Raw genomic sequence first — 24,097 nt, 5'->3', positions numbered from 1 at the left:
AAGCCATTGTCCCTCTGAGTGAGTGAGCACCTAACTGTTTGGTGTCAATACCCGCTTCTTGCATGACCCAACGCACCCACCGGGCAATGGTGGGGGGAGGATACTACTCTGTGCGGTTTTCGTAAAGCAATCAGAAGTTGACGTTCGCCCGGAGGGCGTAAATCTTGAGTAAGGTCTTTATACGTCTTAAGACGATTAACCACACATAATTTGGGACAGTCCAAAAACGCAGACTAATAAATGGACCCGGTCAAGGACTTAGTCCTGCGACCCAACATGAATGTTACCCGATCCTGTGAAAAAACTCGTGCTGAAACATCTAGAGCGCGAACATCAGACACCCTTTGACAAGACACCAGACATAAAAGCATGGCCAACTTGGCCGAAAGCTCCTTCAAAGAAAGGTACCGATTCTGTTGCCAGGAAAGGAAAAATTCAAGACCAAATTAACGTCCCATAAAACGGAGTAGCGCGGTTCTGGAGGTAACGAGTCGAAAACCCCGCAACAGTTTGCAGACAAAAGTATGCTCTCCCAAGGGTGAGCCGTCCACCGGGCAACGAGCTGAGGAAATCGCTGAACGGACGGTGTTAATAGAACGATATGCTAGTCCAGACGTTGCCAATTCTGCCAAATAATTCAGGACGGGAACTACTCTGGCGACCAAGGGATCCAATCCCCGAAGACACCAATGCCCCCATTTCGTCCAGGCGGAGCAATAACGCTTGGAGGTGCTGTCTGCCCAAGCCTTGGACAAGAGCGCCTCGGCCAGTCTCGAAAGACCTGGGAGCGTCCAAAGTTGCAGGAAAGCCACCATGCCATGAGACGGAGAGTCCCCTCGGTGACTAGGTGATGACACTCCCCACTGGGACTCTGGAGGAGGTGAGAAAACAGGGGGAGTAGGATCGGAAAGTCCCAAGAAAGTTGCAGAAGAAACCAAACTTGAGATCTCCAGAACGGTGTCACCAGCACCAATTCCGCTCTCTGTCAGCGGATCTGGGATGCCGTCCACACGATCATGGAGAAGGGCGGAAATGCATAAGCCGTTTCCATGCTCCACTCCTGCAGGAATGCAAAAACAACAATTGATGGACAGAATGCAGAACAATGTCATACATTCACCCCGTACAGAGATCTGGGCCTAAATCCATCGTTTTTTTGCACTCCACACCACCCCAGGTCAGACATCGCCAAATGCAAATCAGCCTTGACCCTGTGCCTCATGGGAACATTCCAGCCCGAACTGCCAAGCCATGTCTTTCCTGGACCGGAATCAAGCATCCAAGGACCGGTTTCTGGCTATCAGCCGTCATCAGCCTGGATAGCTTGACTCCAGTGGTGTGGAGAGCATGGGACTCACGTCTGAGCATACCCATCCCACTCGGGGTGACAAATGCAAAAACAACAATTGATGGACAGAATGCAGAACAATGTCATACATTCACCGCAGTACAGAGATCTGGGCCTAAATCCATCGTTGTTTTGCACTCCACACCATCCCAGGTCAGACATGGTCATATGCAAATCAGCCTTGACCCTGTGCCTCATGGGAACATTCCAGCCCGAACTGCCAAGCCATGTCTTTCCTGGACCGGAATCAAGCATCCAAGGACCGGTTTCTGGCTATCAGCCGTCATCAGCCTGGATAGCTTGACTCCAGTGGTGTGGAGAGCATGGGACTCAGGTCTGAGCATACCCATCCCACTCGGGGTGACAAATGCAAAAACAACTATTGATGGACAGAATGCAGAACAATGTCATACATTCACCCCAGTACAGAGAGCTGGGCCTAAATCCATCGTTTTTTTTGCACTCCACACCACCCCAGGTCAGACATGGCCATATGCAAATCAGCCTGACCCTGTGCCTCATGGGAACAGTCCAGCCCGAACTGCCAAGCCATGTCTTTCCTGGACCGGAATCAAGCATCCAAGGACCGGTTTCTGGCTATCAGCAGTCATCAGCCTGGATAGCTTGACTCCAGTGGTGTGGAGAGCATGGGACTCACGTCTGAGCATACCCATCCCACTTGGGGTGACAAATGCAAAAACAACAATTGATGGACCGGAATCAAGCATCCAAGGACCGGAAAGCATCCATGGTTTCCGCAAGAGGGCCGGCCTCCAACTGAAGAAGCACGGTACCTGATGATCCAGTCGTGACGTAAAGAGATCCACAGTAAAAGGTCCCCACAGACTGGCCAGCCACCTGAAGACCACGGGATCCAGCTTCCACTGGCTCGAATCGACCAGATATCTCGAATTCCAGCCCGCCACCTGGTTGGTCTGTCCCAGGAGGTACTTCGCCGTCACCGATATCTGATGTGTTGGGCAGTACTCCCAAAAATCCTTCTCTAGATTCGCCAAGGGTCTTAATTGAGGGCCCCCCAGATGATGGACGTAACAAACCGCTGAAACATTGTCCATTTTCAGAAGGACACAAGATTGTACCCGGTCCCTCATTCAGCACCTGACCGCGAAGGACCCCGCCAGGAGCTCCAGACAATTGATGTGCAATCTCTGCTCGTCGGAAGACCAGACGCGGCCCGTGGAAAACTCCCCGCAGCGTGCGCTCCATCCCGACCTGCTGGCGTCTGACTCTATAGCCAAGTCCGGAACGGAGCCAAAAATGGCTCGACCGTTCCAAGCCTCCATGTGGGTGAGCCACCACTCCATCTCTTCCTTTACCTCCGCAGAAATAGGTACCAAATGTTCGTAAGGCAACCCCTTTCAGAGAGGAGATGCCTTCAATCGCTGCATGGCCTGATAATGCAGGGGACCTGGGAAGATTGCCTGAATGGACGAGGACAGAAGCCCCACCACCCTGGCAATCTGCCTGAGGGAGACATGGGATTTGGAGATCGTTTGACGTAGCTCGTGTCGAATCTTGGCCATTTTTCGGGACGGCAAGCTCAAGGAAGTTTTGACCGAGTCCACGACGAAGCCCAAAAAGACTATGTTCTGAGACAGTGTCAAGACGGACTTGTCTCCGTTGATCACGAAACCTAGACTTTGCAAAAGCGTCACCGTCTGCTGAAGTTGCACTGACAAATTCTTGGGCCATTGCGCCATGAGCAAGATGTTGTCCAAATAGACAATCATCCGGATACTTCGGGCCCTGAGAAATTCCACCACCGGGTCAAGGACCTTCGTAAACCACCACGGTGCCGAAGAAAGACCGAACGGAAGGGCCGTGTACTCTTATATCTGGTCCTTCTAGCAGAACTGGAGGAAACGCCTTTGCGGTGGATGGATGTGCACCACCAAGTACGCATCCTTGAGGTCCAGGCATACCATCCAGTCGGCTGGAAGGAGAATATCCCGGAGCAGATGGATTCCCTCCATCTTGAAATGTTGGTACACCAACCATGTGTTGAATTCTTTGAGGTTGATGACTGACCGACGGCCCCCATCTGCCTTGTCCACTAGTAATATGTTGTTGAGGAAACCACAAGGGTGAAGTTACGAAAGACAGATGGCCTCTTTGCGGAGAAGGGCAGAGACTTCCTCGTCGACCAACAAGGTATCAGCGGCAGAGAAGGAAATGGGCGGAGGGCGGTATCCTTGACGAGGGGTATCAAAAAATTCTATATGGAACCCTCGGATAGTTTGCAGAACCCAAGCATCTGAAGTGATCTCTGCCCAAGCGTCCTGGAAGCGTGCTAGCCACCCCTGATACAAAGACGTTCCGATGGCTGAACACTTACCGGAATTATTTCCTCAGTTGGCGTTGTTCTTGGAACCGCGGCCTCTGAACCGTTGCCCTCTCGGGGGCTAGAACTCGGAGTAGGTGGCGCTGGTGAAATACTGACCATGTCTGGAGGCTTGTCCCCTACCGGGACTGGAATGCGCCCCACGGCCGGTCGCACGGCCCCTACTGCAACCGGCCCCTTGAGAGACCCGTGGCTGAAAGACCCTCTTGATGCTGGACTGGGCCTTGTCCAGCGAGGTGAAAGTGGACACAAACTTCCCTAATTCTTTCACAAAAGGATCTCCAAAGAGCCCCTTTTGTGCCACGGCCCCTGCCTCCGTGGAGGCCAGATCCCCTAACTTAGGGTCCAACTTAATTAGCAGGGATCTACGACATTCCGTCGACAGGGCCCAGTTAGCATTGGCCAATACAATTGCGCGCTGCGCCCAATTGGAAAGCACTTCCGGGGAAATGGTGGCACCCGAATATTTGGCCTCCTCCGCCATATCTAATATTTTGGTTAACGGCCTTATGGCGTCCAGCAGTTTATCTTGGCATGAACGCCACGATCTGTCTATTCCCTTCTGTGGGTCCTTTACGAATTTGGCCATAAAGGTTGCCATCTTGGAGTCAAGCTCTGGTGTACAGGCCACCTTCCCCTCTAAAGTAGGGCGCGGACATTCAGACCACAGGCAACCCCTTGCCTCCTTCTCTAGGGGCTTGCGGAGGCGGGCAGCCACAAACTTAGCCACCCTCTCCCCAGGGGTGCAGGCCGCTGACCGCGGATGAATAATTTCAGTCGGGTCCAGCATGCCCGAGCTGTCCTGTAGCAGAGAAGTGGAAGAACCAGCCGGGCGCCAAGACAGCGAAGACCCTGTGTCGTCATCCGACTCCTCCAGGGAGTCCCCATTAGTATCGGGGGAGTCCGGCGCAGGAGGCGGAACAGACTCAGGGACTGAAGCCTGTCCAAGAGCAGACGGGGTTGCTCGCACTAAGAATGCGTTGCGTAAATGATCAAACGCCCCTTTAGCAACCACCGGGGCTTCCCACGACCCACCCTCACTACTGGCCTTCTTCAGGCGTGAGGGACCTTTCCCTGCAGGGTCAGCACTAGGGGTCCTTGAAGGGGCTTCTGACCGGACCTGCCCAGGGGCCTCAGAACATGCCTGCACCAGCTTGGCGCACTCCTGAACAATGCGCTCTGAGAGGCGCTGCTCCATAGGGCCCATCACCTCGTTGACACCTATAAATGGATGTGTCCACTGCCTCAAAAAAGGCATCATCATACAGGAGGTACTCTAACTCCTCTTCCACATATACATTATCCTGCTCCATGGTGAAAGTAATACCAGTGAGACAGGCAGGAGTGCTTGCTTCAACCTGAAAGTGAGCAAAATATGGGCAAATCGTAGGACTGCAAGGTTCTTTGGCCAGCAGAAAACACTGGAGGTAGGGCGAGCAACTAAACCCCCCCAGCACGCCAGGCCCTCCCTCAGGACCGGGCCTCTCCCCACCTCCCAGCGCACTCAGAATGTGCTCAGCAATAAACGAGCCCGTAGGTGTCAGCTGCGGTAAAACCGCAATACGGACCCCCGCTGGGACGTATAACAGAAACCTGAATACAAATTAAGGCAGTACGGACCCTTGACCAGGGCGTAGTGGTGAGGCGGGTAAGGGATAAGGCTCTCGCTGCTCCCTCATCCAGCGCAGCTCCTCAGAGTGAAAACCGTGCCGAGCGACCAACGAGACAGGAGAGCACCCTTGATGGTGAAAAGGAAACACCGCAACATCAATGGGCCGCGGCCGCGTAAGGAGCGCACCCGCTCCCGCGGCCCATCGGGGATCTGTGAACAAAACACAGGTCAACCCTCAAATTACCCGCATACGATAAAAGGGCAATACATTTACAATAGAACAATCACGCCCCCCCTAGCCCCCCACAGTACTTCGTCACTGGGCTTAGGGAGACAAGAAGGAAAAAAGTACTTAACTGGCTGCGCAAGCAGCGAAGAAAGAGGAAGGAGAGCCTGGACAAGGGAACTATGTCGATTGCATGGACACTGTGGAAGGACTTGTATGGACAATGCCCCGGAGGATCTTGGAAGTTGTAGTCCTATCTGGATTTTGTTATGATGTTTTTCTCGTTACTTCCCTGTTTTGTGGAAGAAAACGATGAAAGTATAGCTTTTCTCGCTGCTGGGAAAAATTGTAATAGAATAAAGCGAAGAGAGAAAAGCATAATCGGAGCCTCCGGTCCTGACATAGAATTATATTGTTTCTACCTTTTTAATCAGACTATTGTATTTTATGATGGAAATGTATAATTATTGTATTTCAACCCTATTGCAATACTGAAATGTTTTATGTGTAGTATTCTATTTATGCCTTCATTGTGATGGCGAATAAAGTTATTCTGACTGACTCTTGGGCAGGAATCCACAAAGCACGGACCACAATTGGTCTTTCTTGTTAACCATCATATTGCTCAACAGGTTGAGGCAGCCTTTCTGATAGAACTAACTCAAAGTACCCTTTATATTAGTATGTAACATCTGCACGTGCCAGTTTACAAAGGCATTACTTATCTCAGCACGCCTCCTCACATTTTAACATTTTGGCTCTACCTTTCATGAGAACAAGTTTGTCTCTACATATGCATGCTATGGTACCTGACCGCTTATGAAAACTGTGTATAAGGTTCTCCCTGCAGGTTAGGAACCCTCATGCGAATGATTTCCTCCCATTTTTTCTTGTCACGCTTATCCTGAGTGGTGTGCTGGAAATAAGGACATAAGAATTAACCACATACCTTGAAATTATTTTTTATTAACACATATTTGGAAGGTCTATGTGCAGTACTTTGAAAAGGAATCAGGAGTACTTTTCACAAGCTGCAATCAGGAACGTAGCAGAAACAGAAAAAGGAATGAATGACTAGTATCAAACAGACATTGAGAGATGACAATGAACCAACTCGTAGTCATTTGGATACCACCACTGTGCTGTCATTGTGGAAGTAATGTTTTAACAAGTAAACTTTTCAGCAATTTCTGACTAATTCCTGTAGCTAGAATTTCTGCTAGGGTACAATGCATTTTACTTAGGGGCAGTATCTTTCTTCATAAGATACGCTGGAGCTATACCCTGTGAACAAGTGCTCCTTTTTAATAAAAGTCTCAGCTCTTTTCAAAAGGACAGTACTATCTCTTGTTTGATCTGCTAGTTTGATGCGTTGTGGCCACAGGCCCTTAGGCTGGAAATGTGTTTGTGATTTTCTTCTGTGGCTGCTTTCGCAATGGCTGGAAGAGTTGCAGCATTCTTGCTGTATATCCAACGATAAAAACAACTGTCATTTTGGTTCTGCAAATTTCCACCATGTACGAAGAGTCCCGACCCAAATATGGAAGGTGCTAGGAAAATTTCAGCACCAGTTCATGTAGTAAAATTGATCACCCCTATCGTTCATGTCCTGGGCATTCACTCTTGATCTCATAGGCTCTGAGTGATGTGTCTTGATTTTATCAGCTCTATTTTCTGTACGTTCCCTGTAGCAGGAGCTTTTGTCATCTGGACATTTTTTCAGTAAATTGGAGGGGGTGGAATGATTTCTACATCTTTTGGCTTCAGTTTTCCAATTAGCACTATACCGAACTTTTCTTTCAGAATACTGGGGATCTCTTCCTCCTCAAGTTCTCTAGTCTCCTTTTGGCAGGTGGCCGTCCCTGTGTAAGTAGTGGTAATAAGTCGCAATCCCATGTAAGTAAGCATGCCCTCGGGTAGGTGCAGGGAACAGAATGATTTGCAGAAGAAGAGAGAGCTAGGTGAGGTCTGATGGTACTCGCACATAGATTTAAAGTCTGCCAACTTCCGCTTTTCCAGAGTGAACTTATAAAGGCTTGCCCAGGCACTACGCTGTAGCTCAGCAGCTTCCTGAATGCACTCCAGGGCCCACATGTCGCCATCTGGCCATAGCCTGAACACCCCGTTCTCCTGAGTCTGCTCTGTCCTGGGTTCAAGAAGCAGAGGCATTCGAAAAGAATTGCCGAAACCAACATCACATAACCACTGCTGACCGCTTAGGTCAACTAGCAACACCATGTGGTCACAAGGAGGGCCGTAGCGCTTGGTGAAGACATTCTTGACGTGGGCTGAGAGGATGGTCGTCTGGTAGCCCAACTCCTTCAGCAGCCAGTAGAAGAGGCTGTTGTTCTCGAAGCAGAACCCACCACGGCGCCTCCTGACAATCTTGTCATACACTTCTTGGGGATTTAGAGTAATCTTTTCTCCACAGTGGATGGACAGACTCTCAAAGGGCACAGACAACAGGTGGCATCGGTGTAGCGCCCTTAATGCGTCCAGAGAAGGCACTGGTGGGCCATTATAGCCAATTCTCAACAGATATTTGGTGACGTCCATTCTGTGAAAGATAAAGGACACACATCAGTACTTCGCCGTCATGATTTTCCCCTTGCTCAGATAATCATCCACTCTTTAAACGCACAGTTTTAGTAAACACCTATTATATTTGCTTTTCTTGTTCGAATGTCTCTTTTCTTTCATGTCCATTTTGCTGATCCTACTGACTGAGCTGAGCGTAAACACACTTAGTTTCAATACCCTGCCCTCACTTTTGAATTATTGGTAAATGTTCAGAGTTCTCAAAAGTGAATTCCCTGTTGGACAGAATGATGATGCTTAAGACAATCTGAATACATCACCATAGCAGTCCTCAAAGTACAGAAGTAACAAGTGTGGTGATTCTAGACTTAGTAAATAATATATAACTCACTAGACGAGAAGGACCTCTACTTCGAGGTAATGAAAGATAAAATAAATCCTCCACTTTAAGGGTGGGCCTGTTGGTCCCACATGGGTTAAAAATCAAAAAGAGAGGAAAAAAACTAAAAAAGCCCTGGTGGAGCCGGAAATTACAGTGCTGGAGTCAACTCCGGAGGTAAAGAACCTCTTAAGGAATCCGAAAGGGTTGTAAATACTGCCCTCACCTACTCAATGAGTGTCATGCTTCCTTATTGGCCGATACGAAAACCTGACACAGACCAACGCCCAAGAGGGACCCAAGGAGAAATACAGAATACAGAAAATGTAGAATTCCAAAAGGTAGGGAGCCCTATAGCAGAGAAGAATCCAAAACTGTCTAAGTGGGTACCCGAGACCTTTATTATGGATCCCACTTAGCAAGATTAAAAAGGAAATTATTCAACGTATATGGGAAAAAGAACATCACCATTACCCAGTCTGCTGTATCAACATATTTCTGCCCTTGATTGTCACCCGGTAGCATTGATGGCATTCGTCAGGATACAGATCCTTAAAGAAAGGTCCTAATAGTGTTCCCTCCTAGTCTAATCACTAGCTGTTAGGGGGACCTAATGGTGGCAATACTTGCCCTTTTGAAGACACACATCATCTGCATACCTACAGAAATAAAACCACATACATAATTATAATCATATTTCATCCACATAACTATAACTGTACATAACCCCCTTATGTTTGTGGTAAATTATCTTATCTTATCGTATTTATCTCTTCACCAAATTTTGTGTTCACCCTAATCGTAAAACTGTACACCCTGTGGAAAGTAACACTCCATATGATCTCCAGTATTTTACACCAAGTGCTCAGCTACCTGTATTGTTCCCAAATTACCAGAGTTTTATCAATGATGATCCTAGCCCAGGGACAGATTGGGGACAGCGTCCAATGGTGACACTCTAAAACGGAAAACCAATGCCAAATGTTTAGAAGTTTGTAAATTGTGGAATCTGGCTAAGGTGATTAGTCTGCAAAAACACCACATTTCTGCAAGTCAACATCTCATGTTGTGAACCCCTAGCTTGTCGATGATGATTGTGTATGAATGCTGATTGAGCGTATTTTGACGGGACACTCGTTTCTCCGTGCCCCATATCCACTCTTTTTCCCTGCAAAAAGGAAAACCAAAGCCAAATATTTAGGAAGTTTGGAAATCTTTTCAAGATCCACCTGTGGCCTTACGTGGAAATTAGACTTGTATAATTAGTCTGCCAAAACTTCTGATTATGCGTGTTTTTTTAAATATCATATGTACTAACCTCTAGCAAGTCCGGGATGATTGTAGGTGACTGCAGATTTAGCATATGTTATCGGTAAACTTGTTCCTGCTTGCCCCATCTCCCCTATTTTCCTTTCAAAAGGGGTCGAATTAATCATAATTCCCTCTGGAATTGGCATGTATATTTATCTCCCGCTGACTCTCTTGCATACATCCATGCTTCACCACCCAACTTACTACATCAAGGTACAAGTATTTTCAAATTGGCCACTCAGGCCATCCGAGCATGTTGTCAGGTGAATGCCTGCTTCTATAAGACCAAAAGCTCTTCCTCTCCCTTGTACTCCTTGTACACGCCCCTTCACCAATAGTCCACAAGTTATTAGATGGTATAGGGGTGGCCATCTTGAAATAGTCTCTATCATCCAAAACACCCGGGCTCAAACGCTTGTAAGGGCAGTCCTTTTCTCGTTCAAGGGAGTTCCCCTTCTTGACCGTCAGAGGATTTACTGCTCTATTTTTTAAGTACATGCCCCTGGGATAATAAGACTTAAGTCTTAAAACTATGAAGTTACTAAACTTTTTATGTGAGTTTTTTCTAGTATATAAACCACTAATGTAGCCCTTGTCCTAGTTCCCGAAGATTAACCACTAAGGCATGGGAATCCTCTTTTCCGCGGACACCCATAATATTATATGCTATTTAAAAAGCCCTAATCTGTCAAAGAACATCCAAGGGGCTATAGTATTCTCCTACCATATCAACATGTATTTTTCAGATGGTGCCAGGGGATGGACTCATTAAGTCCCTTTTCAATGCTCTTAAGTCTGTGTACCCATCTTAGTTCCCGAAGGAACAACAGGTTTGTTTGGTCTCTTGTACTTGAGGGGATATAGGGCCCGATTCACAAAAGTAATCTGAGACAAAATCATAACTTTACGTCTTTCGGTATTCCAAAAGACATTTAGGAGTAGTAAAGTTAGGATTCCGAACTTTACTACTCTAAATGCCTTTTGTGAATACAGAAAGTCGTAAAGATAGGATTTAGTCCCAGATTACTTTTGTGAATCGGGCCCATAGGGGTTATCTATCACTAGCCACTTCAAGTCTTTTTCAATGTGATTCCTTTCCACAAAATGCGCTGTGAGTCTGGTTATTGTTTTACAATATCTTACATTGCTCATGTGTTATAATATTCTGACTTTGACCCATCTTGTGGTCATCCTACATAATGTAGATCACAAGGGCAGGTGATAAAGTAAATAACATTTTCTGAGTTACAGGTCGTGTGATTCCTCAATTCCCATGGGTATTTTAGTTCCAAATCCACAGATTTTGGGTTTGAGTTAGTGGGCAAGCTTTACACGACCCACAGCAATAATGCCCAATCACTGGGGAAAGAGCCCGGCCTGCCGGGATTCTCGGATTTCTTTGTCTCTGCAGTTTCGGTCTCGTATGAACTAACATTTCTTATGCTTCCACGTTTTTTTTTAATAAGAGAACTATGGGCTTATTAAATTCAGGCCATTTGTATTTAAGATACACCAGTTTTTGGTTATGATTTTCTTAATACGGTTAGATGCAGTGCCAGAAGTCGTCACAAACACATTCCTGTCTTCTTTAGTTTTCTCAGTTACTTCCAAGAGTGAGTCCCTATTATTTTTTGCTTGTTTCTCTGGCTCCTTTGATTACATGTTCTGGGTATTCCCAATCATATATTTCCCACTCCGCACATCAGCCTCCTTTTCAAAATCATGGATATCTGAGCAGTTCCTCTCAAGTTTGAGGAGCTGGCCATATGGAAGATATTCCCTCAATGATTTGGAGTGAAAGCTATGAAAGTTATTCTTGTCTGTAGGTTTGTGAAACACTTTGCTCCTTAGTTTTCCATTATGTGGGTTTATAATGAGATCCAAAAAGGGGAGAGCCTCTGTAGTAATAGTGGAGGTGAAAAAAAGGTAGGAAATTCTTCTAGTATGCCAGGACAAAAACTCATTGGCTCCTGACAGATCTCCATGCCAACTGAGAATCACGTTGTCAATACGACGCCAAACCCTAAGAGATCCCAAATAGGGATTTTGTTCTGAGTAAATGTGTTCCTTCTCAAATTGTAATAACAGGACACACTGGGAGCAAATGGATTACTCGTGGATGTCCCATGGGTTTGCAAATACAGAGTGTCACCATACTGGACAAAGTTTCTCGTTAATGCCAATTCAGCTAAGCCTAAAATGAGGGAGCTGGGGGTATGGAATTCCCACTGTATTGAAAATCTGGACTTTGACCAGCAGCTCCTACCTCCACTGCACACACTTCCCATATAAGTGTTAATCCAAAGAAACTTTCTTCAAAAGAAAAAGTTCCCTGGTTGGCAGGAGAACTGGCTAAGACCCACCCCTTAATGTAACAAGGACTGGATACATCAAGGCCCGGATTTACTAAAATTCTTGCAATGATGCTTGCGGTGCTGTTGTACCAAGACTCAAATTATGAACGTCCATATTTACCAAGTAGTGTGCTGACTGTCCTCAGATGTTTTTGCATAAAACACTAAAGACTGTACCATAAAGGAAGTAAGCGGGGGTCTTGCTTGAGATCTGTACTATAGAAACAACTATTAGTACAAATGTCTACATGCAGACATCTCTCCATGGACAATCGCTTCATACTTATTTGGTTTTATTACATGTTACAAGTGTGATATCACGCAATGTTCCTCTTTACACAAATCCAGCTTACCCTAGTAGGCATGGTTTTGCACAGAATCCTAAACATCTGTGTTTTTCCAAACCTGATAACGCATTTTGCATACATGATCAGGGGGTTGGAGCTTTGTGGTACTGAGGGGCATATTTATGAGAGGCTTGTACCGCTGTTGTGTTACTCATTTTGATAGGATGGCGGCGCAGGCAGTACTTCATATCTATAAGCTAATGCATGTGGTGAAATGTATCAGTTTTTGTAGGCCTGCATCGAGAAATACCTGTGCCAAAACTGGCTGTGCTATGCAAGGAGTAAAATATGCAAGGTAGAGGTCTCCCATAAAGGGAAGCCTGAAATGTGTAACAATTCTTGCGCATCGGGACCCAGGCATTGGAAATGATGCATTGGCTGTGGTACATAAAGACAAGCCACACAAAACAATTTTGCAAGCTCTACTATGCAATGGATGTGCTCATTCTGAAGCTGGGAGTCGAGAGGAGACCGCCACCTCCACTACCACATAGGCCGCGCAGGAGAAGGCAGAGTGTTTTTTTGCCAGCGGATTTCCCTCATTGACCTCGGGGAGGATGTGGAGGGACTCTATTATAGAACTGCTGAACAAGATAGCACCAAGGCTCCAGCCACCTACTGCCAGTCCCACCAACATCCCTTCCCAGGTCCAGCTGATGGCAGTCCTCCACATGCTGGCATTTGTTTTCTTCCAGGACACAACAGCAAAGTGGCAGGAATATTGCAGCCATTGCTTTCTGCCTTCTTACCCTCTGTCCTGGATATCATAATTCGCCCCACAGCCCAGTACCTTCTCTTCACCAACAACAGCAGCAGCCGGAGATCAAGCAAAGTTTCTATGCCATCGCGGGATTTCCCCATGTGGTAGATGCCATGTATTGCACACATGTGCAACCGGTTCCCCCTGCAGAAACCTCACACTTGTACAGGAACCAGAAGCACACCTACTCTATCAACGTCCAGGCTATTGTGGGCCATCTGGTAAAGTTCTCCAATGTGCTAGCAAACTACCCGGGGAGCACGCATGATGCCTTCATCTTCAGGCACAGCTTCACCAAAGAGCACTTCCAGAATGGGCGCTATGGGAATGGCCTTCTAGTAGGTAAGCAAATCTGAAGTACATAACAGACCTACTAACATTAAGAAATGTCTGCCATAATAGCCATCACTGTGTCGATTGATGGAGCTAGGGCCATATGTATGGGAGGTGTGCCTCATACTTGAACCATGCATCATAGTACATGTGTAATGCAAACCCCCCAAGTCAGACATGTTAAGACATGAAAAGCCTGGGGGAGAAGAGTTGGCCTAGCGTCTAGGGCGGTCGTCCTCAAATCTGGGGAACTAGGTTTGAGTCTCGGCAACAACCCTGATTCTTCTCGGATTCTTAGCAAATCACTTAATCTCCCCGTGCCTAACAAAAAATGAATGTGTCCTCATGTAACGTAACTGGTGCTATGTAAAGCGCTCTGATACCCGATACCTTCGGGTCAAGTTCATGCTATATAAAAAAGCCGCTTTGTGTCCCTTTGAATGGCATTAATATACGGAGCAATGCAGTGCTGCGCAAAATGCAGTGTTGCAACACTGTGTGCAAGGGAGGGGTTCCATGGGCGTTGTGTGGGTGTCTCCATGCAACTCCAGTGGTACATGAGACAGGTCATGTATACCACACAAGGTAAACCTGGAAATGCGTCAAATTAGTTGGTTTCCCCAGGTGATGTGTAGCAAGGATAAATAACTTAAGTCATCCAAGTAACTTCTGCTTCCTATGTGTGCTGCATACTGTGGCACACATACATGGATGATCATGCTGTTAAGGGTTCATTATGTGCAGGAAGGTGCCCCCTCCTCACACATGAAATGCAGGCACCCTAGCACCACAATGCAACTGTGCCTATGTTTGTGCTAGGCAGCCTATTGTGTGCCAGTTCAGGTGAAAGTACAATTGAAAGTGGCCTAACACCAGGTGGCTGCTAGGACTCTGACATGCAACAACGAGCAGTGGTATTCCTTTATGACATTTTTATCATGTTTTCTAGGAATTCAAACAATAAACATTCCGAAATCATTCATTTCACATTTTTCATTTCATTTCAATTTGTTTCAACGCTGTACGAGATACATTTATAACCAAATACGTTTCCATCAATAACCCAATGCATTTCGGAACCTAATGTTCCTTCGTCAGGGGCTCTGTTGAGAGAGAGAAAGAATAAAGGGAACATATTAAAATCGATGCCGTGTTACTGAATTTTTCATTTTAGAGATCAGTTTCTGTTAACTAACAATTGTTAGGATGATTATTCTTTGGGTTCTAATGTTTAAAATGTCCTAATATTAACCTATGGTTTTTTAGAAAATCAGTCTTACCTAGATTGAGAGATTTGGTGTTCAAAGACACGCGAAATGCCGAGATTAACCCGAAATTGTAGGCATCTGTATATAAATGAACATATACAATATTTTAATGCGATGTTAAGTGTGCATTTGCGAGGTAATATCTCGATGTGCTCAGTCTTACCTGTCGAAGACAGTATTATTAAATGCGGGATAAGTTTAGGTGAAAGGACAGGAATGCACTGTTTAGCCTAAAAATTGTGCACTACTGCACTTTCTCAGTGACGCAGTGAGGTGTAGAGAGGTGACCTTCTGCATTGCACAGTGCCACTTTCCAAAATATCTGGGCCCTTGTGTCATGTGCACATAGTGGGAAAAATGTACTGCGACATGTAGCCAATGATTTCCCACATTGAAATACCTTCACTAATCAGTCAATGGCAGTAGCTACAGAACATCAGTGAGTACTAATGTGTCATTTCACTCTGTGTGAATGGATAGAATCACATCATCTGCACTGGCCCCAGACATATGTAAATGTCAAAACTGGATAACATTGTGACACCAACAGTAACAAACACATCTATGTCTCAGCCATACCAACAGCCTATGTACACAAATACACATAAGTTTACAGCCGCATTGACATACACAACTAATGTGATGGCTCGCCTGTTCTCTGGTGTAAGTTGTCCAAATGAAAAGCATATGAACCTTGCCTATATAATGTGCTGGTGCATCCGGCGTATCTCAAAACGCTTCAGCCATGACTACCACCGCCCCCCCCCCCCAACATCCCCTGTGCGTGGCTATTTGCTGGCCCTGCCACTCTACGAACTATACAGAATATGCAGCTCATCGTTCTCTCACCTACCACGCTTCAGCTGCTCCAGCCAGGGGTACGAAAATGTTGTTATTTGGAAGAGTTTTTATCTATTTTGGCTACTCCTCTGAAGGGAGAGGTACAAAAATCCCATATTTAATTCAGTTCAATTCCATATAACTGTATTTCGGCTATCAAAGCCATAAAAGTATGCAAACAAAAACTTTAACATTTTTACATACAGTTAAGAGTGTTTAGCGCCGGGAGGCGCCAACGTGTTCGTTTTCGTGCCAGGAGGTGCTTAAGAGTGGGCTTGGGCTCCTGCAGTGCAGGAGCCCGTGTTGCAGAATTTCCTTCAGCCACCTTCAGGGGAATCCATCCCCCAGAGTGTTTAGCGCCGGGAGGCACCAACGCATTCGTTTTCACACCAGGAGGCGCTTGAGAATGGGCTTGTGCTCCCCCAGCACGGGACGCGCACGGGCCGAGGGCAGGCCAGTCAGACCCCGGAGGAGGCTGGGCCTATCCTCTTGGTTTGTACGTCCTTGCTCCAACAGAACTTACAAGCACATCTCCAGCAGGACTACAGTAGGATCGGGTCCCAGCTCCAATCGTGACTTTGCCAGCAAGTAGGGACACAACGTCCCTTATCTACCTCATTACAGTTTCTCTGGGGACAATTCGGAACTTGGGACTAACTTATTTACTGTGGTGCTGGAGTAGAAGTAATAGAAGGGTTACGGTATTTGATGGGGAAGCGTAGGACAGCCGGTTTGTCTGGCTCTTCAGGCACAGTAGTAACAATGGCACACATTTTTAAAGCAGGCTGTATCTGTGCTGGACAAGGAGATAGAACTGGTGAACCAGTGCCTTTCAAGATCCCCAGTAACATCTCAACCCCCCTTGCCAATAGGCACAGCTACCCCTGTGGATATTATTGATGACACTTAATAATCTGGGTGCACAAAATTTAATTAGGTCATTCAGCCCATCCAATCATTTCTTTGGTCATGAGGTACACCTTAGCCTCACCATTACGATCAATACCCCTGGGGTGGTGAAAGCAGTTACACCTAACGGACAAGTAGGGGCCGTGATCACTGGTCACTTTCCGAATCCACCTATTAGTAGACCAATGACGCGAGGGATGCCAGGAGGTGTGGAGCAGGCCAACCAAAGGTAGGGTGTGAAAAGAAAAGGCCAGCCACCTGGGGGGAAGGCAAAGAGACCAAGGGCTGATACGGTTCCCAAGAACATACCTGTTAAACAATGGCTGACCAATGAAGATATGAAATCCTTTTTGGAATCTATGCAGAACTTTTTCAAAGTCATAATGGATACCAAGTTAGGCCCAATTATCCAGCGGCTGACTCTGATCGACAATAGCACCTCCAAATTCCACAACAGTTCACTGTTAAGGAGTGCTGAGACCAACTCATCGATAACTCCCTCAATATCGGACACACATATGAACACTATTGAGCATCCACTTCCTCCTCTAAGGTCATAGAGTGCTATAGCACATCCCGATCAGATTCGCCTCCATCTACATCTCATACTGCTATGGATCCAGGTATAATTTCAGGCCCAATGGAAAGCTTGGTCACCCGCCGGCAAATAGTCCAAGAAAGTAACGCACATGGGGAGCAACATCTGGAAGGAGCTAAGGACCCTCTGAAGAACCCTACGCATATTCTGTCTGATATTTGCCATCACAGTCAACCCCCTATGTTGTGGTATTAGGGAACATGTTGATTCTCCCTCATGGCACAAGGGAGGATTACACCCAATTGAAGAATAAGGTATTACATTGGTTATCTTGTAATACGGGCAGAGAAATTAATTAACATGGTGCGTAGGGTCAACTGGGTTGGGAGTTCCCGCAAATCCTTTTGCGGTGATTGTAATATCATCAATTTTAACCAACCTCACATCACAATAAGGATCTTGTTCTCTTCTGTCAACAATTCCTCTTATGGCCCTAAGACATCAATAAGGGCTTTACCTCTTGGCTTCTTTTATAGCTCCTAGCTACTGAATCCTAGAAAAATCAGAGGAAACCAGTTCAATTTTGGGTTCAAGATCAGGTCACAATGCTGCCACTTTAAGTGTTTTTTCCTTTCTCCAGTTCTGATGATGATAACTTGTCTGAAATATTTGCTACCTCTTCCTGGTTCAGCTTGTGGTGGGTGCTGCTGTTTATGGGCCGCAGGAGGCTTGATCCAGCAGTGCTGCTGCACATGCGCAAGCACACCCACTGTGTGTGGGGTGAGGTGAGGCCATCCAGCTCAGGGCAGGAGCAGAGTCTGGTGCACCTTACTCCGCCTTTCAACCACCTGAAGTGGAGAGGCTGTTCATAATATATAGAGCAAGGACCGTGTGTTTGAGAGGATAAAAGAGCTGGGGCAGAGTCCTTGCCTGTCAGGCACGCCTTACTCTGCAGTTCGATAAAAAGAACGTCACGGAGTGGATAAAAGAAGCATTGGAAAAGCTAACCATTCTGCAATTTGAGTCCTTACTAAAACATTTAAACACGCCTTCTAGAGTGGAAAATGTTTGCGGTCTGTATACAAACCATTTCTGAGCTAAATAAGAATGTGCTACAGTTCAAAGTAGTTTTGGGGTGCGAAATAGTCCCTCTTGGATTGCAGTAGCAAGCACTGGCTAGAAGCCAGAATGTTACACCAAGCAGCCAATAGCAGCAGGTGAGCGTCAAATACTTCTTGGCTCAGCCAAAGCAAAGTGTGTCAAGAATTGATAGCAATCGGTCTTGGTGACGGCTCCTCTCTTAAGGCTGACCCAATAAAATATGGACGATTTCTTTTCAGGCTACTTCCTTTGAAAAGTATCCAGAGCCAGGGCAGTTCCTGAAAGGCTGGTAGGGCTGGATAAGCGCCATTTCCTACATCGCAGTGACAGTGGGGCGTTTTATGGTTGGTGTTTCTTGTAAAGGACACCCTGGGGGCAGAGGATGGAATAATGATGCACTAAGGATACCCTGTTTTGTAAACCACCACTGTATGTGTGTGAGACACTGTGTGTGTGCATTTGTGTGTGTGAGACACTGTGTGTGTGTGAAACACTGTGTGTGTGAGACTGAGATTCTGTGTGTGTGTGAGACACTGTGTGTGTGTGTGTGTGACACTGTGTGTGATACTGTGTGTGTGATACTGTGTTTACGAGACTGTGTGCGCAAGACCGTGTCTGCGCAAGACCCTGTGTGTGTGCGCAAGACCCTGTGTGTGTGCGCAAGGCCCTGTGTGTGTGCGCAAGACCCTGTGTGTGTACGCAAGACCCTGTGTGTGTACGCAAGACCCTGTGTGTGAGAGAGGCTGTGTGTGAGAGAGACACTGTGTGTGAGAGACACTGTGTGTGAGAGACACTGTGTGTGTGGAAGACACTGTGTGAGAGACACGGAGAGTGAAACTGTCACTCTCTACTACTCTACTTACTCTCTCCTACTCTCCATTACTCACTCTCCTACTCTCTACTACACACTCTCTACTAGTCTATACTACTCACTCTCCTACTCTCTACTACACACTCTCTACTAGTCTATACTACTCACTCTCTACCTCTTCTCTACCACTCTCTGCGCACACACACACACACACACACACACACACACACACACACACACACACACACACACACACACACACACACACACACACACACACACACACACACACACACACACACACACACACACACACACACACACACACACACACACACACACACACACACACACACACACACACACACACACACACACACACACACACACACACACACACACACACACACACACACACACACACACACACACACACACACACACACACACACACACACACACACACACACACACACACACACACACACACACACACACATATATATATATAATAAACATATCATGAAGTACCGTGTCTTGATACAGGCAGCAAGCAGCTCCCGCCCTGCCGCCAAAGACTTTCTCGGACACGGACCAGTTCAGTGCTTAGTAATTTTTTATTAAAGCAGAGTATGCCGCATGACGTTTCGGCTCTGTAGAGCCTTGCTCACATGACATATATTTACACACACATCTGCATATCTATATAAATACAAATATAAATGCATGCATACATACATATATGCAAACATACATAGGCATGTTATGTACATGAACGTTTGAAAGACACTAATAAAAGCAAAGCTAAAAAGCCACATTATTACAAACAGAATTGCTTTAACTTAAACGAATGTGAGACCTATTGCATTTTCAATGCTTGTTTTTGTAAGAGGGGCAGTGCTTTAAATGGGCCGGTACTAACCGGTACCGAGTACCGGCACTTCTTATTTTTAACGATCTGAGTACCAGCACTTCTCCACTGCCAGTGAGAGTACCGGTACTCATGAAGTTAAAGTCACTGATGCTGGTGCTGCTAAGCTCGAGGGTAACATAGCAGAACAGATCTGTACGGCATTCTAACAGCCAAAGTGCCTCCCTAGCTCTTAGCTGAGTCACTGCTGAACCATTCAGCAGCGGCTCATTTGCATTATGCAAGGGATCCCGGGTGTTAAAAATGTCACTGTCCTGCTGTTTGATAGAGCAGGGCCATTCAGGCCCTGCTTTGTCAATCACATTCACACTGTGCTTGCTGTGAAGTAACACATGAATAACCTAAACTGAACCTTTTTTGTGAGTATCTGTGTGAGTATGCTTGTGAAGCTCAGACAGGAAGAGAATCGGGACACTCTCAGAAGGTAGTTTCAAAGAAATGCGTGGAATGCTTTTGTGTGTGTATGTCTGCTCGTTTCTGTGTGAATGTGTGTGTGCTCTCTAGAATATATAGGTATTGTGCAAAATGCAACCAAGTAAGAACAGTATGATATTAAGAAGCTGCAAATATTGTAAAACAAGGAAAGATTAACATATTGTGTTTGGCCTTCATTTTGTGTAATGAGTTAAGACGTTTCGTTATATTGAAACATTACTGACATGTTTTGATATGTCCTGCAACTGGTGTAGAACCCATTAGTAATACTGCTATTCTAAAGTCTCTCTTGTTATGAGGCACACTGAATTTTAGCCTGAATAGTGCTGTTGATGGTTTGCATACGTTTAAACGCTCCTTCAATTATGATTAAGGGCCTGTTCCCAGCAGATCTTCACACAACCCTCTATTAGCATATCCAGGTGTTTATCTGCAGATATGGGAAGTTTAAAACTATTAACGGAAATAGAAGGGCAAAATGAATACTCGATAGAAATGTCTATCACCATGTTTCGTCCCGCCTAATGAGTACCTGCACTTATTTTTCCCCATTTAAAGCACTGAAGAGGGGGGTTACGGAGTGGGGTTCAAATGTGCCTTGTAGTAGGTACTTCTCGGTACGAGGCCCCGCTCACTCTTCACACAGTGAGATTTTTCTTCAAGTTGGCAGGTATGGAGAGGGCTCTTAGAATGTGCGGGCAGAGCACATTGTAATATTCAGTGTGTCTTATGCACTTCCTCTTATGTTCATTACTTGTATTCTGTTTCTATAGTTACTCAGAATGCTGTTGTGTTCGCTGAGCACATTCTACTTAAGAAGCACTCTGGCTGTGACCACGACATGATCAGTTTGTTGTACCTGTACTTCTAACTCAATAAACCACCTTTGCACTTTAACTCTGCCTGCTTCCCGTGGATTTCTACACACATTTTGCCTATGCTTTAAAACGCCTCTTTAAAAAAGCGTCATGCTTCTACTGAAGAAAGGGGGTGGCTGAAATGGACAAAGTCTTGTTAGCATTACATTCACAAAATGTTTGCCATTACGCGTGCTGCTCCCTTCTATTCACTTTCTGTACAAACCTTTTTTTCCGGCAGCTGGTGTTTATATATTTTCTCCTTCAGGGCTCCCCGCTCCTATGAAATACGAAGCACCTGCACTGCTGCACAACAGCATCGCTCTTACACAAGGTCTGATTGGAGAGATCGCTTGGGTGTGAACCCTGGAGGGCATAGTACAAACCCAGCATAACTGAATTGGTGGAAGTGAAAGCAGTTTCATGCTAGATTAAAAAAACGCAGCGGCCTTAATCAAATGAAAACTATTGCAAGCTGTACGCAGAGCTGAAATGTGGAAACTCGAATTGGTTTCAGAGAACAATCTCTACATAAACAACCCACTGTAGCAAAGGCAGTAAACAACGAGTTATCCCTTCGCATCCGAATGGCTCTGTTCAAGAAACTCTTGTTGGCATACTATTCTATCGTCTTTCACGCCGCAAAAGAAAAGGTTTTCAAAGTTAAATCGTGCAGCAGTAACACACTAAGAAAGATAGAACCCTAAACGGAATGAAACGCCCTACAGCTCAACTTACGTCGCTTGAGTCTCCCTCTGAACGTCCCCACGCGTCGTCGAGGCGCACGCGCATTCTGGCTGTCACAGCCTGAGCCGACAAGTCACATAAGTGGGCGGGCTCGTGAGGTCACGCGCAATGTGATCCATCTTGAGGTGGGATTTATCGCATGTTGTGCCGATAGCTGTCAACGGTTCTGTGAGGAAATGGCGCCAATGTCTGGCGGGCATGTGGCTCTGCTGTTGCTTCTCAGCCTCGCGGTCCAGCACTCAGGTAGTGTGGCTTTAAGGGTGTCGAGGGAAAGAGAAAAGGAGGGAGGCACGCGGCTGGTAGAATCTCTGGAGACCATAGTAAGAAGGATGTTAACGAAGTATTCAGATATGCTTTGGTGGGCTTGCCTACATTAACAAGGAGAGGTAAATAAAGGGTTTGACGTGGTTCTAAGAGCCCGTGCACTACACGAGCGAGCCAAGACAATATCTGGCATGTAAATCAACAACACAAATCATGCAACATATGATAAGTCTCTCTGATGTTTAGAAATCTGTATTTATTTATAGCGCGAAACCTTTTCTCTTTAGTGCTTTAGATGATCTCACTGGATTGAGGGGCGTTTTATTAAAAGTCTCACTTTTTAAACATGGAGTAAGAAATGTGACCGCTCCCTGTCCTGACGAAAATGCCAACAGTGAACAAATAAGCATGCCAGTTGTCATGTGTATACTATATGTGGGCTAGATTCTTACTATAGCTGGAGCACCATTATAATCTGTTAAAAGAAACAAGAGGGTTTTATACACCGCACGTCCTAAGCTCATGTATTTGAAGGTGGGTTCGTGATTAAAAGAAAAAGAAGGCTTGATGAAATGCAATATCTTCATAGGATCACACAGTTTGGTCTAGTAGGGAGGATGGGATTGATCAACATTTTTCTGGTTGGACATTGTGCAGTTCAGTCTCTAGATGTGTATTGCTTTCTTGCCCAATTTACATAAAAGACTCTGCCTTATCTATAATTTTTAGCACATGAGGTGTGGTGAAAGGCTGAAGCTATATGAAAGCTCAGCTCGCAATGGACCCAAGCAGCGTACCTTGAGCTGGACTAGGCATCTGGCTCCAGCTTTTAGTGGTTTGTCCCCCTCTAGTCAGTTAACCTCATCCTTGTCAAAGCCTTCATATTTAGAGGGTGTCACTCTCTTTTCAATTGATGTATTCTCTTAAAAGCATCATACCTCTATAAACGTAAATAGGTTGTCCCTCTTTGGAAACCTGTATCTCTTTCCTAAAATGGCTCACCGTGGTAAGTATCTCACTTAGCCCACATTCTTGAATTAACAACATAGATTAGGTTGCAGGATGTGAAATTACGTAAAGAGATGTTGCACAATACAAAACTGAGTCCTCACTAGGACCATGAGAAGTAAAATGTGTAATGAGGAAATCTTTATATATGTAAAATTAAATGACATGAAAACCCCAATAACATAGTCTCTTGGTGAATAAAAGTTAGCTGAGCAGCACCCTGTTCCATCTTTTAAAGGTTCTGTCGGGTGGCTCCCTCTGTGGTTATATGGCTTCTTAAACCCTTTAAAGCTCCCAAACACGGCTGGGCACGAATTAAGATGCTTTTAGAACTAAAGCTCTAGTCCTGAAAAGTGTGATATTTAGCCACATTTGAGTTACGACTTTTAAACTGAACAATCAGCTGTTTCTTTTTTGGTTAAGGGGAAGTGGTATGGCTATAAAACCTCAACATGCTTTGTCCCACTATACACCAAAGGTATAACGATGGACCCTTCCTAGTACCAGCACCTGACTACCTTTCACCCCAAATAATAAATAACCCTAAAGAAACTAAAGGGAATTGTGTGCACACTGACTGGCACCCATCGTTACTGTGCCTATTCCTTATGGAATCAAATACAAGTCAAACAACCGCAAAGGTGCACCACAAAAAGCAATAAACAGATTCAAATGTTATTAATGAGCAAAAAATAATGTTTTTCGTTAGCGAGATGTTGTTATTCTTCAAGTAGTCTTTATTTTCAATTATTCAATACAATGTACAGCCGACGCGTTTCGTCCCAAGCTGGGACTTCTTCAGGGCTGTCGGTAAAAAC

At 45.7% G+C, this 24,097-nt stretch overlaps 2 protein-coding genes across 8 annotated transcripts in view; one reads left to right on the top strand and one right to left on the bottom strand.

The window, feature by feature from the left end:
- Positions 1–6,496: 6,496 nt before the first annotated feature.
- Positions 6,497–22,105, bottom strand: LOC144768538 (arylamine N-acetyltransferase 2-like). The gene is made up of 2 exons (XM_078652301.1): positions 21,999–22,105; positions 6,497–8,105 (listed from the first exon to the last, which is right to left on the bottom strand). Exon 2 carries the CDS (start codon positions 8,102–8,104, stop codon positions 7,268–7,270), a length of 837 nt encoding a protein of 278 aa, XP_078508427.1. The 5' UTR covers position 8,105; positions 21,999–22,105; the 3' UTR covers positions 6,497–7,267.
- LOC144768536 (uncharacterized) overlaps positions 22,062–24,097 on the top strand; it is a 1,350,740-nt gene continuing 1,348,704 nt past the window's right edge. For 4 of the 7 annotated variants that reach the window (XM_078652300.1, XM_078652297.1, XM_078652293.1 and 1 more), the window contains exon 1: positions 22,062–22,250. In XM_078652300.1, the coding sequence (XP_078508426.1) occupies positions 22,184–22,250 (67 nt within the window). In that variant the 5' untranslated portion in view covers positions 22,062–22,183. The remainder of the gene's footprint in view (positions 22,251–24,097) is intronic. The other 3 variants (XM_078652294.1, XM_078652298.1, XM_078652296.1) reach the window with 3 other exon arrangements.

This window comes from Lissotriton helveticus, chromosome 7 (genome assembly GCF_964261635.1).
Source record: "Lissotriton helveticus chromosome 7, aLisHel1.1, whole genome shotgun sequence".
In the NCBI taxonomy this organism is placed as follows: Eukaryota; Metazoa; Chordata; class Amphibia; order Caudata; family Salamandridae; genus Lissotriton; species Lissotriton helveticus.
The sequence above is the reverse complement of the archived record's forward strand: the minus strand, read 5'-3'. Positions and strand labels throughout refer to the sequence as shown.